The sequence below is a fragment of the Lutjanus erythropterus genome, chromosome 12 (assembly GCF_056507025.1).
Source record: "Lutjanus erythropterus isolate fLutEry1 chromosome 12, fLutEry1.hap2, whole genome shotgun sequence".
Taxonomy (NCBI): Eukaryota; Metazoa; Chordata; class Actinopteri; order Lutjaniformes; family Lutjanidae; genus Lutjanus; species Lutjanus erythropterus.
In genome coordinates this window covers 14,509,000-14,522,862 of record NC_139328.1, presented here as the reverse complement: position 1 = coordinate 14,522,862, position 13,863 = coordinate 14,509,000, and the positions used below count along the sequence as shown (strand labels likewise).

Below are 13,863 nucleotides of genomic sequence, written 5' to 3'. Positions count from 1 at the left end.
AATCACCACAGGTTTAATGAGTCGTGTTTATCCTGAATCATGTCTCAAAATGTAAGACATCTCATCAAGCCAGAAAACATATGGTGGTTCAGTTTTAATATATGTTACAGGAGGGTATTGGGACCAATAAAACCTATGAAACATTAGTACTGCAGTTTCTTTTGGGTTTCAGATAGACTGACCGAACTATAAGTCACTGATTCTTTGGACTCTCCACTTCAATTTTAGACAAAAGTTTGGTAGTTTTGAACAAACGTCACGTAAGATGGAGACCCCAGAGTGTCTGTCAAAAGGTTAATTCAGGCTTTTGCTGCAGATGATACCTTCTCCCACTGAGAGTTTAGGGATTCAGTGTCTTGACAATATGACTGTCAAAACATGAGCTTCTTATTCCCCTATTTGACCCCCAGCGGTTTATCAGCACAACTCATGTTGCTGCAACCCTCACACATAATTTAAGTTCTTGTGGAGAACCCAAACTTTCTAAGCACACCAACTATGCCGGCTGAATTATGAGGTAATGTGAATAAAATGACGGAGAAGATATCTAGAATATTTCCACTTGGTGAAATATTGCAGCCATAAAAAACATGAAGTCTTGGGTTTAGATAAACATCACACAGATTCACTGAGGAGCGGCGAACAGCCCGGTGCAGAAACTGTATACAGTATAAAACGCTGCCAGGGAGTAGAGACTCACTGGATTTCAACAACTTTTAAGATACTCAGGGGGAAAATATGATGTTGAAACTGGAATTTAATTCAACTAAAACTTACAACCACTGGAAAAAATAAACCAGCGACGACTTTTAGATACTTACAGCAGAGGGATTGTTTTATGAAAGAAATACAAAACTGAAAACCTTAAATGGAGCGCTTGGTGTGCTGATATGGACATAAAATGGGACACGATTCAAGGCAATCTCAGTCCTGTATCAAAATTTAAGAGGCTGTAAAGCTTCATCCACTATGAGGGAACTAAACATGGAAATCACAACAGAAAACACACCAGTTCAACAACATGGAGGCAGTTTGGACTGAAAAATCTAACCCACTACTTCATTACACCTAAAATCAAGAGTAAACAAACTTGTTCACGATGATCATTTTGGCGCATATGTGGGAATAGAGAGGCATATCTTAATTACACTCATTTTTGGAAAACTTACATGTTACAATTAAAGATATTCTCAGGTATCCAATATCTATCAAATGCAAAGTTGTACTATGGAAATATAAAACATTATGTCATTGTTAATGATACATATCTAACCAAGATATTATTGATCACATGCAAGAAGGCAATAACAAGACACTGTGACAAGATTGATCCCCCAACTATAGAGCAGTGTGTAACAGCAACCTGACTGCTAGTTAAAACTATAAACCAACTCAAAAACAGCAACTACCAACCACATTCTGAATAGGAACACACACAAACAAAAAAGAAACATTTGCACTTTGTAACATAAAACAGCAAACTTAACTACTCAGTCAAGGATTAGGCATGATGGGAAATGAGGGCTGTATTTTTAACATTTCATTGCTGCACTAGTGACATCATTTGCCTGAGAATAATAGAATTAGAGTGGATGTATTAGGTCTTTGTGTTCCTGGGGGTCACAATAACCAGTCAAAAAGGTCAAAGATTTGATAGTTGGATTGTTAGAAACTGAGATCTGCATTTGTTTTAAAAAAAAAAAGCAGAAATTATGATTTAATACAGTGGAAAATGCATGCGGAACATTTGTTTAGTTTCCTCAGAAACATTTCTTTTTTTGGATTGAATGATAAACAATGATACATGAAAATTAAAATGTAAAAAAAAAAAGTTTGCATATAGTTTATTATCAGAGCCACAAAGAGCCACTGGAGGAGAACGAAAGAGTTGCATAAGCTTCCAAGATAGTGGACCTGTATATGTCCTTCTTCCATAATGGAAACTTGTAACCATGGTTGGTTTTGTTATCATTTATGTTTCATGCATGGTAACTTGTTTGCAACACATTTGTTTCTGTCTTCTTCTGCCTTTGACTAAAAAATAAACCTGCTCAATACATGTGGTTGCACGCTCAAACAAAAACCCAATAAACAAAACAGAAAAAAGAAGGTTGCCAAGAATTTTCAGTGAGCAACATTTTATTTTTTCCCTCTATTAACAAGTATTCAATGAAAACTACAAGGACAATTCAACACTGTGGAAATAATAAATCACTGACTAGACTCAGTGATTAAAATGTACAAGTTGTAAGAAAAGAGCTTTTTTTTTACCATAACAAAGAGCACAAAACAGCAAGAACATTACTTGAAAACAGGTAACAAACAAATGAAATACAAGCACTTTTAAATATTAGCTCTATTAATTGCCAGTTTGTGTTTTTTCTTCTTCTTTTTTCTCTTTTTTTTGAATCACCACAGGACACCAAGGGTTGAGTGACTCATATGGTTTTTCTGAATCACGTCCTGAAATCCGAGGATATTCAAACATCTAATACGGCCAGAAAACATATGGTGCTTCAATTTTACAAAAATATTTTACAGCATGAGCAAAGAGGTCAACACAGGATAGGGTTTAAAATTAAGGACTGTACATAATTGCAGGGTGTGTCTTTAGGCGAGGAGACGAACAGTCTTTCCAGTGACTGTCAAGTAATCCTCGTCAGCCAGAGCTCGCAGCGCCTCGTCGAACAGCTCCTTGGTGATCGCCTGGAAACACACGAGGAAGTCAATACAGGAAGTGGTGGTGCTGATAAAAAGGGACAACTTCTTTGCTGAAAAGTTCATCACAAATACTCTCATAGCTTTTCGTCATCTTGGGCTGAATTGAATCTTAGACTCTGGTAAATTGCCTCCTTTTGTTCTTCAAAAATACTTAACTTTAAGCCATTTTTTAAATTTACTATGCATGGATCCACAATTACTTTTGCAATAAATGGCAAGACCCTGAAAGACGGTCTTGGCAGGTTTCAACAAGTTAAGGCTTTTCATGACCCTTTTAAGACCAATGTGAATGCGATTTAAGACCGAGAGCGGGACACACACTTATTTTCTTTAACTGTGTGGAAATCCGATGTTTCCACACCACAGATGACAAAGAAAGGCATTAAGACTCTTAGTCTTACAGGTAAAACACCCATTTAGGCTGATATAGGACCCAAATTTGATTCAACACTTATGCATGGATCTACTTTTTTTGTTACAAATGTTAAGACCTAAGAGGGAATTGAAGACCATTACTAATAAAATTTTAGGCCCATTTTACGTTCATTGAGTGTTTTCTTGCACACAATACAGCAGGCATTAGTGGTTACTGGTTCCATGTTATGTAGTTGTTACAGCGTGATCAATACAAATGTTTCCCAAAACACATACTTAAGACATTTAAAGGCCTAAAATCAGATTATAGGATTTTAGACTCAATAAGGGCTTGCAGAAAGCGTGTTAAAAGGTTTCATTTCCCCCATGCACTTTCACTGCTGAAAACTGTCTGGCAAATTGAATATGCAGACTTCAAAATGTGGTACAACAGAAGGCAAAATAAAAGACGTACGGTTTCAGACTGTCCTCTGAGGTCTTCAAGCAGCTGCTGGTATTTCATGGCAGGTGTCTTTCCCTTGGCTTGGATCAGTTTCTTCAGGGCCTGGGCGACCTCCTCCTTACGCTTGCGGGCGGTGGCGCTCATACCTGGAATCACAAATGAAGACACTCAAATACACTGAAGACTATTATCGATCTATCAGCATTATTTTGTGTACTGGTTTTGGTCAATAGTCCAAAAACCTGAACATGTTCAGTTTTGTAGCCCATTTGCCAAAGTAAAACAGTAATTTGGTGTAATTTCTCACCCATATTGTACCTATAAATAATTTCTAATATTCTAACCACATTGAAAATCACTTCATATTCACGCTGCTCTGTGTCACATACCTGTTGTGAGGATAGAGATGTCAACAAATCCTGTTCTGGGGTCAGTGGCCGACTGTTTGAGGGCCTCTCTGTGCAGCCTCTTGGCCTCCTCCACGTCGATGGTCTCCACTTTCTCAGAGAAGCGCACCTTGGCGTGAGCCTCTGCCAGGCGGATCAGGGACTCAAGCTGTCTTGGGTAGGCGGACACCATCCCCCGACCGCTACCGATCTTCCTCATGTCCACGTAAGCCTGAGGACCAACATGCACAAGGTCAAATTAATATTAATTGCCACTTGGACACCAGTGAGTGTGTTATTAGGTCAAACTCTGCTGCAAATCTCCAACATAATGTGGAGAAATTCGAGTACGAACCTCAATGAGGGCCTGGCTGGCTTCTTCGCTCAGCCTTGGATTAATGTATGTTCGTGCATACGCGATGTAGTCCCGCAGCACAGCCATGTCGAGGAACTCTTCCTCCATCTGCTCCTCGCTCTGGTAGTAGAGCGACACCAGGTGGTGGGCCAGCCGGCGGTCGTAAGCCTCGTCCTGGGGATCCAGCATCAGGAAGATGAGGTCGAATCTGGTGGAGAACGTAACGCAGGGTTAAAAAAACCAACCAACCAAGAAACTAAAACTTCATGACAGAAGGAGAGAAGATGACATTAGGCTTGACGTCAATTAGTAGCATTTGTATAGTCCTGTAAACTGTCATACCACTCTATATACTTTGATTTGTTATACTGTTTTTTCTCAACATTTTTTAATTGAGCAGTTCACTTCATCTACAAAGATGTGAATCTGTTTGATATATAATTAGTCAAGTGAAAACAGGTAGACTCATTTGTCTACTCTAAATGCATGAAGTCATTGAGGATGTAAACTTTTAGCTATAAGGTTCATGCAGCTAACTGGCTAGCCTTGCTCAGCTTGTCCTTTATCACTGTGAACACAGTTAACATGGATTCAGAGTGATATTATAGCTATAGAGGTTAGCATTACTGCAACAGGTGATATTTTGCATTTGCAGTCTCATTTACAGTCCTTAAAAGCTTTTATTTGACGCCGGCTTTCTGCATTATTGGATCATTCTAAGGTAACGAAAAACAACAATTCTTATTTTCAGGTGATTATACACTAATGAAAACATACTTATGAATATTATGTTCCATTTCTGCCATATTCTATCAATAAATCTCTAACTCTTACACACTAGACCTTAAAAAATAAACATGCCACATTTTTACTGGTTGGAACAGTCGTTCGTTTTCTTCCAGTATGAGTATTAACTTTTAGCTGTAATGAGGAGAAAGGAAAGAATTTGTTTTTGGAGCTGAAGAAAAGTTCACCATGGATTAAAATGAGCAGAGGATGATTAGTGAAGGATCTGGCTCTGGATGAGAGGATTTTAGAAACCATGTCAAAAATGGTGAATAAAAAGGGTTGAACTTTAAAAGAGATATATGGCAAGTTTTGAGAATAATCCTTATTTTTTCTTTTTGTTGTATTAACCCATTCCCACCCTATTTTTCCATGATAATGTGTTTTTTGCTGTGTTTTCCTTGTCCAGATCATGGGTCTAAAGACGGAGGGTGTTGTACTCTGTACAGATTGTAAAAGCCCGCTGAGGCAAATTGTTATTTGTAATTTTGGGCTCCATAAATAAAATCTGACTAGACTTATGCATGTTATTACTGATTCACTTGCACTTCAGGCACAGACCTCTGAGGATTTCATGTTGTTTTGAAAACTCAAACTGTGCCAAAGTGCTGACTGCCAGCCCTCTTTCAGAGCTGATAAAAGATGCCGGTTTGCTAAATTACCAACCTTCTCAGCAAGATTTTAACTGTGATCAAGGGAATGATTTTTTTTTTTTTTAAATCAGGTGTGTTTTAGTGTGATGGTGCTGACTCACCTGGACAGCAGTGTGTGAGGCAGCTGAATGTTCTCTATTGTGGTCTTTTTGGGGTTCCACTGAGATTCGACAGGGTTAGCAGCAGCCAACACAGCGGTGCGGGCGTTCAGCTGGCAGATAATTCCAGCCTGCAGACATTAACGTGGAAAAAAGTGAGAATCATCAACTAACTTTCTTTTTGAACAAAATGTGTTTTTTAAGCTGTTTAAACATGTTGAAATCTGTCACACAAACCTTAGCAATGGAGAGGGTCTGCTGCTCCATGACCTCGTGCAGCACTGAGCGTGTGTTGTCGCTCATCTTGTCGAACTCGTCGATGCAGCAGATGCCGTTGTCACTGAGCACCAGAGCGCCGGTTTGCAGGACCAGCTGCCGGGTCTCCGGGTCCTTCATCACGTAAGCAGTGAGACCCACAGCGCTGGAGCCCTTCCCCGACGTGTACTGACCGCGGGGCACCAGGTTGTAGACGTACTGCAGCAGCTGGGACTTACTGGTGCCGGGGTCTCCGCAGAGCAGGATGTTCACCTCGGCTCGGAAGTTCCCCCGGCCGGTCTGACTGAAGTCCTTACGAGTGCCACCGAACAGCTGCAGCAGAATACCCTGAAACCACCAGAGAGGGAAATTAATGCGCTGAAAAACAATTCTGTATCATGGTACTATTTAGATGAATAATTAAATCCAGAGTTGGAATATATAAAGGTATAATGTCAATACTGTGATTAGAACAGACATCCCCTGAGATTTTGGTTATAATGATGTAAGGCTTCAGCGTGGTCCTTTCCGTTTTCAAACTTATCTGATTATTCCATTTGTCAAAGTTGGAAACTTGCGGGTAAACTCAAATTACTCAAGCACCTTTATCACTTTTCATTGTTTTATCTCAGATTATCTTTATTTCAACTTATTTATTCTCGTCTTTTGTGAAAGCCTCAAAGTGAACAGGCTCATTGACTCAACGTTTGTGACCATTTAAATTGTGGTATCCGATTCTGGCAAGACGGTGAAGCTCTGATTTAAGGAATACGTCACTATACTTTATCACATTATTTATTTTGATTTATATACATCCGACTAACTAGATTTCTACTCAACCTTAATTAGACTTGCCACAGCACAATACACAGGTGGGACTGATAACATTAAGTGATGGTTCCGGTGATACTAAGTAGATACTTTTTCCACAGCAGACATTTTAATTGGTCTTTGCAGAAAAAAGCAGCAGTGAAACTCCTTTAAAGTCCCTTTGCCAACAAAATAGCCCTGGTTCATAAACAGGATTCATTCAAGATTCTTGGAACCTTGTTGTCATCTAGCAGAGCAGCCCACGTTTCCAAGTTTCAGTGCAAACATTGAGATCAAGGCTGTCATCAACAGAGGGCGCTGCACAGCACACAACGACCTGCAGAATACGTGTGCCCATGTGCCCACTTCGGTTTGCAAGGAAAACCATGTTGGTGGAAAAAAGGCCTGATAATGAAAGATGGCTCAGTTCCATCACATGTCCCCGGTAAGCCGTGCCAGTGAGATACAATGCACAATACCAGGACCCTGGTAGTGTCTCATCTAAGTGGAATGCAGTTGTTTTCAATGTTAACAATTAAACGTGCTTTTCCTGTGACGAGAGCAACAATGTCTACTTTTAAAACCTCTATTAACCCTTGAAATTGACATACCTACATGCATGGAGCCATTAAAGTTAATAACTGCACCTGTGGATTTCCTAACATGTCTCAAAATGTTAGCTGTCCCCATTATGGCACAGATTTTCTTTAGATTTCTGTTGACTTTACTACATCTTGGGCATTGAACTGATTAACCAAAATGCTAGAAAACGCACGCAAATCTTAACTTCAGTGATTATTCTTGTTGCTTGTGCAGGTAAACACTCATTTTGGCTTGCCTTCATTCTCACACACCCACCTTTTTGATGTCCTCGTGCTCGTAGATGCTGGGCGCGAGGGCAGAGGAGAGGCGTTCATAGATGTCTGGCTTGGCTGCCAGCTCCTTCAGAGTCTGCACTCTGTCTTCAGTGAACAGCTTCTGTTCAGCCTCCTCGCCCAAACCGTGCAGGCGCTTTTCATCTGTCTTGCGGAAGTGGATGGCGTCTATGTGAGTCTTGTACACAGACTTCACGCTGCTCTGAATGGGGCTGACACGCATGGGGACTGCTCTGTAGATGCCTGCGGGGACATGTGAGAAGAAGTTTGATGAGTGAAGACATGGATATATTTACTGTCCTTGGAAGAGATCTAGAGAGGAGATCAGAGCTGGAACAGAGCCTGCAAAAACAAACAGTCTCTGCAAAACAATTCAATGTTACAATATGGAAGTACATTATCCATAAACTACATGTGAGATAATACTGTGCAATATTGTCATCTGTACACTGAAGGTGTCCAATAATAATCAAATGCAGAGGCAATCATGCCATAATACTGATGTGACCCAGGATAAAATTCAGTTTGACAACCCTGCTACAGATTACAGAACTGTAGTCCATTTCCAGAAAATAATAAATAATCAATTGTTTTAAAGTCATATTTTAAACAATTTAGAAATATTATTTGGTTCCAGTTTCTCATCTGTGAGATTTTACTGCTTCTTATCTGTTTTAAATGAAAGGAATATTGAATATTTTTAGGGTTTTGGACAGTTGGTTGGACGACAAACGAAAGACACTTCAACTGCAACTATTAGCCAATTAACTGATCCAAAAGAAATTAATTACTATTTTGATAATTGATTATTAATCGAGACATTTTTCAAGCAAGAATGTCAAACATTTGCAGGTTCCAGCTTCTTAAATTAAGGATTTGCTGCTTTTCTTTTCCTTATTTATTACAGTAAATGAACCTTTTTGGTTTCTGGGACTGCTGGTTGGACAAAAGAAGAAATTTGAGGACATCACTTTGGGCTCTGGGAAATTGTGATGAGGATTTTTTACTTTCTTTACATGCTATAGATCAAATAGTAAATGCAGATTAATCAAGAATGAAAATAGAGGCAGTACAAATGTAGGAAATCTTACCAGTGATGTTGACTCGGTCTCCTGGCTGCACTTTATCAACCAGGTCATTATGAGCATAGACAACAGTCGTGTGAGGCGTCTGACCGGCCGGCATGTCCTCCGGAGACTCCTGAACTTTGATCTGTTATAAAACATGAACAGATGTCATGACCTCCACAGCAACATGTCACTGATCACCACTTAGGTGTTGTTGACTGTAAGCAATCTGCCCCCTCGACCCTGCCGAACTCTCACCATCTGTTTGTCTGAAAAGACCGAGCGGTTGTGAATGAGCCCCAGGCTGTGGGTGGTGTTGCAGTGGCGACACACAGCCGGCTCAGCGATGCGCCCGCGATCCACCTCCACACGGGTGCTATAGGCGCACACCTGGCACTGGAAGAACGCCTCCTGCATCTCAGGGATGAGCTGCGAGGTGCGGATCACCATGCCACTGATGGTGATCAGCTGATCGATATCTGAGGAGGAAAAACAGATGGCACGCAGAAGCTTAAACACCAAGCCGACGCTTCACATTTTAGCAAGGAAGAACGTTCACAGAATCCCACACTAAATATGGGATTTAGTAATCTCCTAATAAGTGTGACTTCACGTTCATCACATGCTGATCAATGAATCCACACACACACCTTCTGGGTTCAGGCTCCTCATGTTTCTGGTTTTCAGAGCGTTGTAGGGGCGGACCTGGATCTGGAACTCCAGGATGGAGTCTGGGAAACGCTCAAAGAAGAGCTCGTTGACGGCCATGTCAAAGGTCGGGATGACTTCCTGCAAAGTGAACAAAGTACTCAGTTAAACAGCCACCAGAGAAATTAAGTGTGATTTAAAATAAAATGCTAACAAAAAAGTCTCTGTCATTCCTTCAGGTAAAAATAATCAGTTGGCTTCAGAGGATCTGTCTGTCGTGCCCTTTATCTCTACACCGGCCTTCCATTACATGTTAAACATCCATGTTTAGTAGGAGTCTAAATCGAGACTGAAAACATCTCCTTTATTCACTATTACAAGCCCACCCTAGAACTTGTTGGGTCCATCACATTTTCAAACATCCCTTTAACACTGGTGTTTTTAAATTTAATTATTTTACTTTATGTTCTTGCTTCTTTCATCCTTTGTATTCTTTTTAACTGTAAAGTGTATTGCCACCAGGCTGCATGGTGATTCTGCACTTTAACTATGACTGACTGATAATGAGCCAAGGCTTCAGCCTACACAAGTACAGTCTATTTTTAACATTGATTTATTATCTAATGTCTGTTTAAGCTGTTGTGTAGTATTTATTTTGCCCTTCAGGGAAGTGATTAATTTTTCTTTTGGTCTTTAATAATGTAGCAAAAAAGGGTGCAACTTGGTGCAGGAAAATGTTTTCTTTTTAAACACACAGCGCAATAAAAATAAATGATAACATATGGGACATTACCTGTGGGTAGCAGATGAGCTGCCTGTACAGTTCTGGGTCAAATGACTGCACATGCAGACAGTTCACACTCAGCACTGGATCACCAACAACACTGATCTGTGGGACAAAAACACAAATATTAATACAATATATCTGAGATTTCCAGTAATTCTGAGGGATGTCTCCCTTCATTTCCTGTATAAAAGATGTGAAAAGGCCACAAAATATATGGGATTAAAGCAAAATTCATGCAGTGTCAGTCTGACTTAAACCAAACTGTAGATCGGCCTAAACAATCATTGGGATTTTATTTAAATAACCTGTTTACTTTATACATTTATGGGTGTTTAAATTCTTTATTAAATGATCAGCATTTTATTAGTGGGTTAATTAATCCATTCATTCAAACATAAGACTGGGTCTGGCCTAAACAGTACCACGTGACACAACAGGACACCCTGAAATAAACAGATAAATAAACACACTACCTCTTCAAGCTTTTGCATGTATAACGGCTCGTTCAGGTCCAGACCGGCGTTCTCATCTTCATTGGAGGACGGGTCGATGAACCTCTGCAGGAACCTCTGAAAGAAAAGTGACGCAAAGCATGTAAACAATTAACCCTTCTGTACCGAGAGGAGAAAATATCCCATAACTGCTAAAATTTAAGATTGCATACCTGAAACTTCTCCTTGCATGTCCCAACATTGACGTCAGTCCCCCAGATCACCAGTCTCTGACCTGCGTTTGACTCGCTGGCTACAGCACCATCGGCACTTGGCTGGGGGAAAAAACAAAAAAAAACATGACAAGAGTTTGTTGTCTTTATTAAATTCACTTCATCTTAAGAGTCTTAAGATCTTAAGAGTTTAAAGCTAAAGGTTTATTCTTATTATCAATAAACCATCTCTGAATATTCTGAACTCGTCCACTGACCGGCTCGGAGTGAAGATCGACTTGAGGAGCTTTCCTAATGGAGCCCAGATCAGGGCGCTGTCTGGCCGGGGTGCCACGCACTCCACTGCGGGGGGTCCCTTCAACCCTGGAACTGGGGGTCCCATACATCAGAGGGGAGCTCATGTCCACTTCATTGGGGAGGACTGTTCAAAAAGAGACATATTTGAACCACACTGGTGCAGGGTGCCTAAATTAACGACTTTTAACGCTTCAGTTTAATTAAATTTAAGGCCAATTTTGAAAGAAAATGACATCAAATGTGAAAATATAGACACTCTTCTGTGTAAATGCATATATTGCCAGTTCAAAATGATAAGTGAGGCAGAATGACAATAACTGGTTGAGTTAAGGACCATTTTGTCCAAATATGTCTTTTATAGAAAGCCTATAAGTCTGTAACAAGATACCACAGGCACCGGAGTGAAATTTAGACCATTTCAGACCACCATTATGGCATCCAATTAATATTTAAGATATCCCCAAAAAGACTTTAAGATTACATTTTAAGGCCTTTGATGAGTAAATGTGAATTTAAGACATTTTAAGGACCTGTCACCAGCCTGTTAAGAGTATCAAAACAAAGAAATTTAAAAATATCCTGTGTTTTTCTTGAGTAAGGCTGAAACAAATCAAACTTTCTGTTGTTAGTACCTGAGGGACGCGGGCTGGACAGCAGAGACGTGTCCTGAGGTGCTGATGGACTGAGCATGTCGGTGGCCGGGGAGGTGGGCATCGGCATCAGGTCTCCGGTGGAGGAGTCCTGACCTCTGCGCCGCTGAGACGGAGGCGAGATGGGGCCCTCACTGCTGGCTGTGGAGACGCAAGACACAAACACAACTTAATAACAGCGTACACTGACACACACCACCTACCATCAAGTGGACATTTCAGGTGAAATCATAAGAAACTGCTGAGCAAACCAACTCACGTGTGGCTGGGTTGGCGTCCCTTCCTCGTTTGCGGCCGGGAGTCGATGTTGGGGAAGACATTGTTGCTGGATATCTAAAATTCAGATGGATTCAGAAAAATTTAAGTTTTCAGGAGGAAGAAAGGCCACCATAATGACTTCTGCAGGAGAAGTAAACACAGGGTTGGAGCAGCCTTTTAAGAGTACATTTCAAGTACTTTCAAGATTTCCAGACACTCAGACTTTATCATGACATCTAAATTGGTAATATACATGCAATTCCAATTTCATACTCACAGTAACCAATATATAGTCCTTTTTGTCTATTTCACCAGTTGATTGTGTGTTTTCATCGTGATAATTTAATGCTTGTTAATTTCAAGAGAAGGGGATCAACGGAGGATTTATTTAGTTAGGACAAATACAACAGTGGGACTGTTTAATGTCAAGACTTTGAACAAACCCTAAAAACAAACACTGAACTTGTATGATTTTAGATATAAGTCATTGTGGATGGATTTCAACCTAATTATCGAATTCAGGTCTGTTGGAGGACGTCAGCTTCACTCTTGAGTGAGCTGGAGTTTGTGTTTTTTGCAGCCACATGTTTTTAAAGCCTGATGATTAAAGGGGAATCGACTGAGTTTGTAGAAAATTGTATTTTGACATGGAGGCAATTGCAAAAGAACTTTAGAAACATTTTCCTGCCCTCCATATTGTTTGGTTTATGAGGTTATTGTTTTGTTTAGATCAGTCTGCTCAGCCTTGTGGGGCCTGTCGGTTATAATCAGAGTCATATGTAAATTTTTTGTGCCAATTAGCCTAACCTTCTTCTAAATATTTATTTATATTTTGAATATTTGCATTTTATCATTGTTTACGCCACTATTTTTTATCCAGTTATATGTTGTCATCATTATATGCTGTAATCAAAGACTGAAGTTTGAAGATAACAAATAATACACAAATACAAAATACACTGCATACAATATGCACAATAAAAGATCATTATTTAAAAGAGAATATGTATAAATGTCTATCAAAGAGACAATATGTCAATATTTCCATAGCTGGGATTGGTGCTTTGTAGTACATAGATAAAAACATACAATATTTGTGGAAAATCAAAAATATTTGAATAATGATGTTTGATGAATGGAACATTATTTCAGTCATCAGAGTTGGCATATAAGTTATACACGATATTTCATCAAAAAGGTTGTGCTGTATTGCCAGGATTGACTCCACAACCACAAACATTTCACTTTCATGGCACCATTAAGTGGCTCCTAAACCTACTCTGCAGACTAACACTTTACATGCAAATAATACAATAACCTCGAATTATTATTTCAAGGTACAATTTAAACTACACACTTATGTATAATTAAACTTATCCTGCATCACTCAGACAACAGTCAAAGTTAAAACAGGCCTACTGCTTCTGCATCAGCAGGTTCATTACTAATGCGATACTTAGGAATAATTAAGTTTACCTACGTTTATTATATTTTAAAACATTATGCTGCTTCTGCTAAATGCGTAAAGTTATTATTTCATGTGTTTTGTTGGTTTTTTGTTGAAAGTTTTTGGTCATGTTAACAATGACCCCTCCACCATTTGACATGTGGCTGCTGCACAAGAAACAATAAGCTGAAACTAACTGAACTGTTTGACCTGATTTAACAGTTAAACTGCGTCCATAAATAAAAAACTAAGTTGCCACACAATCAGACAAACAGGTGTAACAACATAC

General features: G+C 39.6%; 1 protein-coding gene across 1 annotated transcript; it reads right to left on the bottom strand.

The window, feature by feature from the left end:
* Positions 1–2,121: 2,121 nt before the first annotated feature.
* On the bottom strand, positions 2,122–12,198 carry mcm4 (minichromosome maintenance complex component 4). The gene is made up of 16 exons (XM_084732762.1): positions 12,129–12,198; positions 11,852–12,010; positions 11,180–11,343; positions 10,923–11,024; positions 10,732–10,827; positions 10,265–10,360; positions 9,474–9,612; positions 9,082–9,302; positions 8,848–8,968; positions 7,740–7,999; positions 6,054–6,419; positions 5,820–5,947; positions 4,280–4,487; positions 3,928–4,156; positions 3,551–3,684; positions 2,122–2,706 (listed from the first exon to the last, which is right to left on the bottom strand). Exons 1-16 carry the CDS (start codon positions 12,187–12,189, stop codon positions 2,611–2,613), a joined length of 2,580 nt encoding a protein of 859 aa, XP_084588888.1. The 5' UTR covers positions 12,190–12,198; the 3' UTR covers positions 2,122–2,610.
* Positions 12,199–13,863: the final 1,665 nt, after the last annotated feature.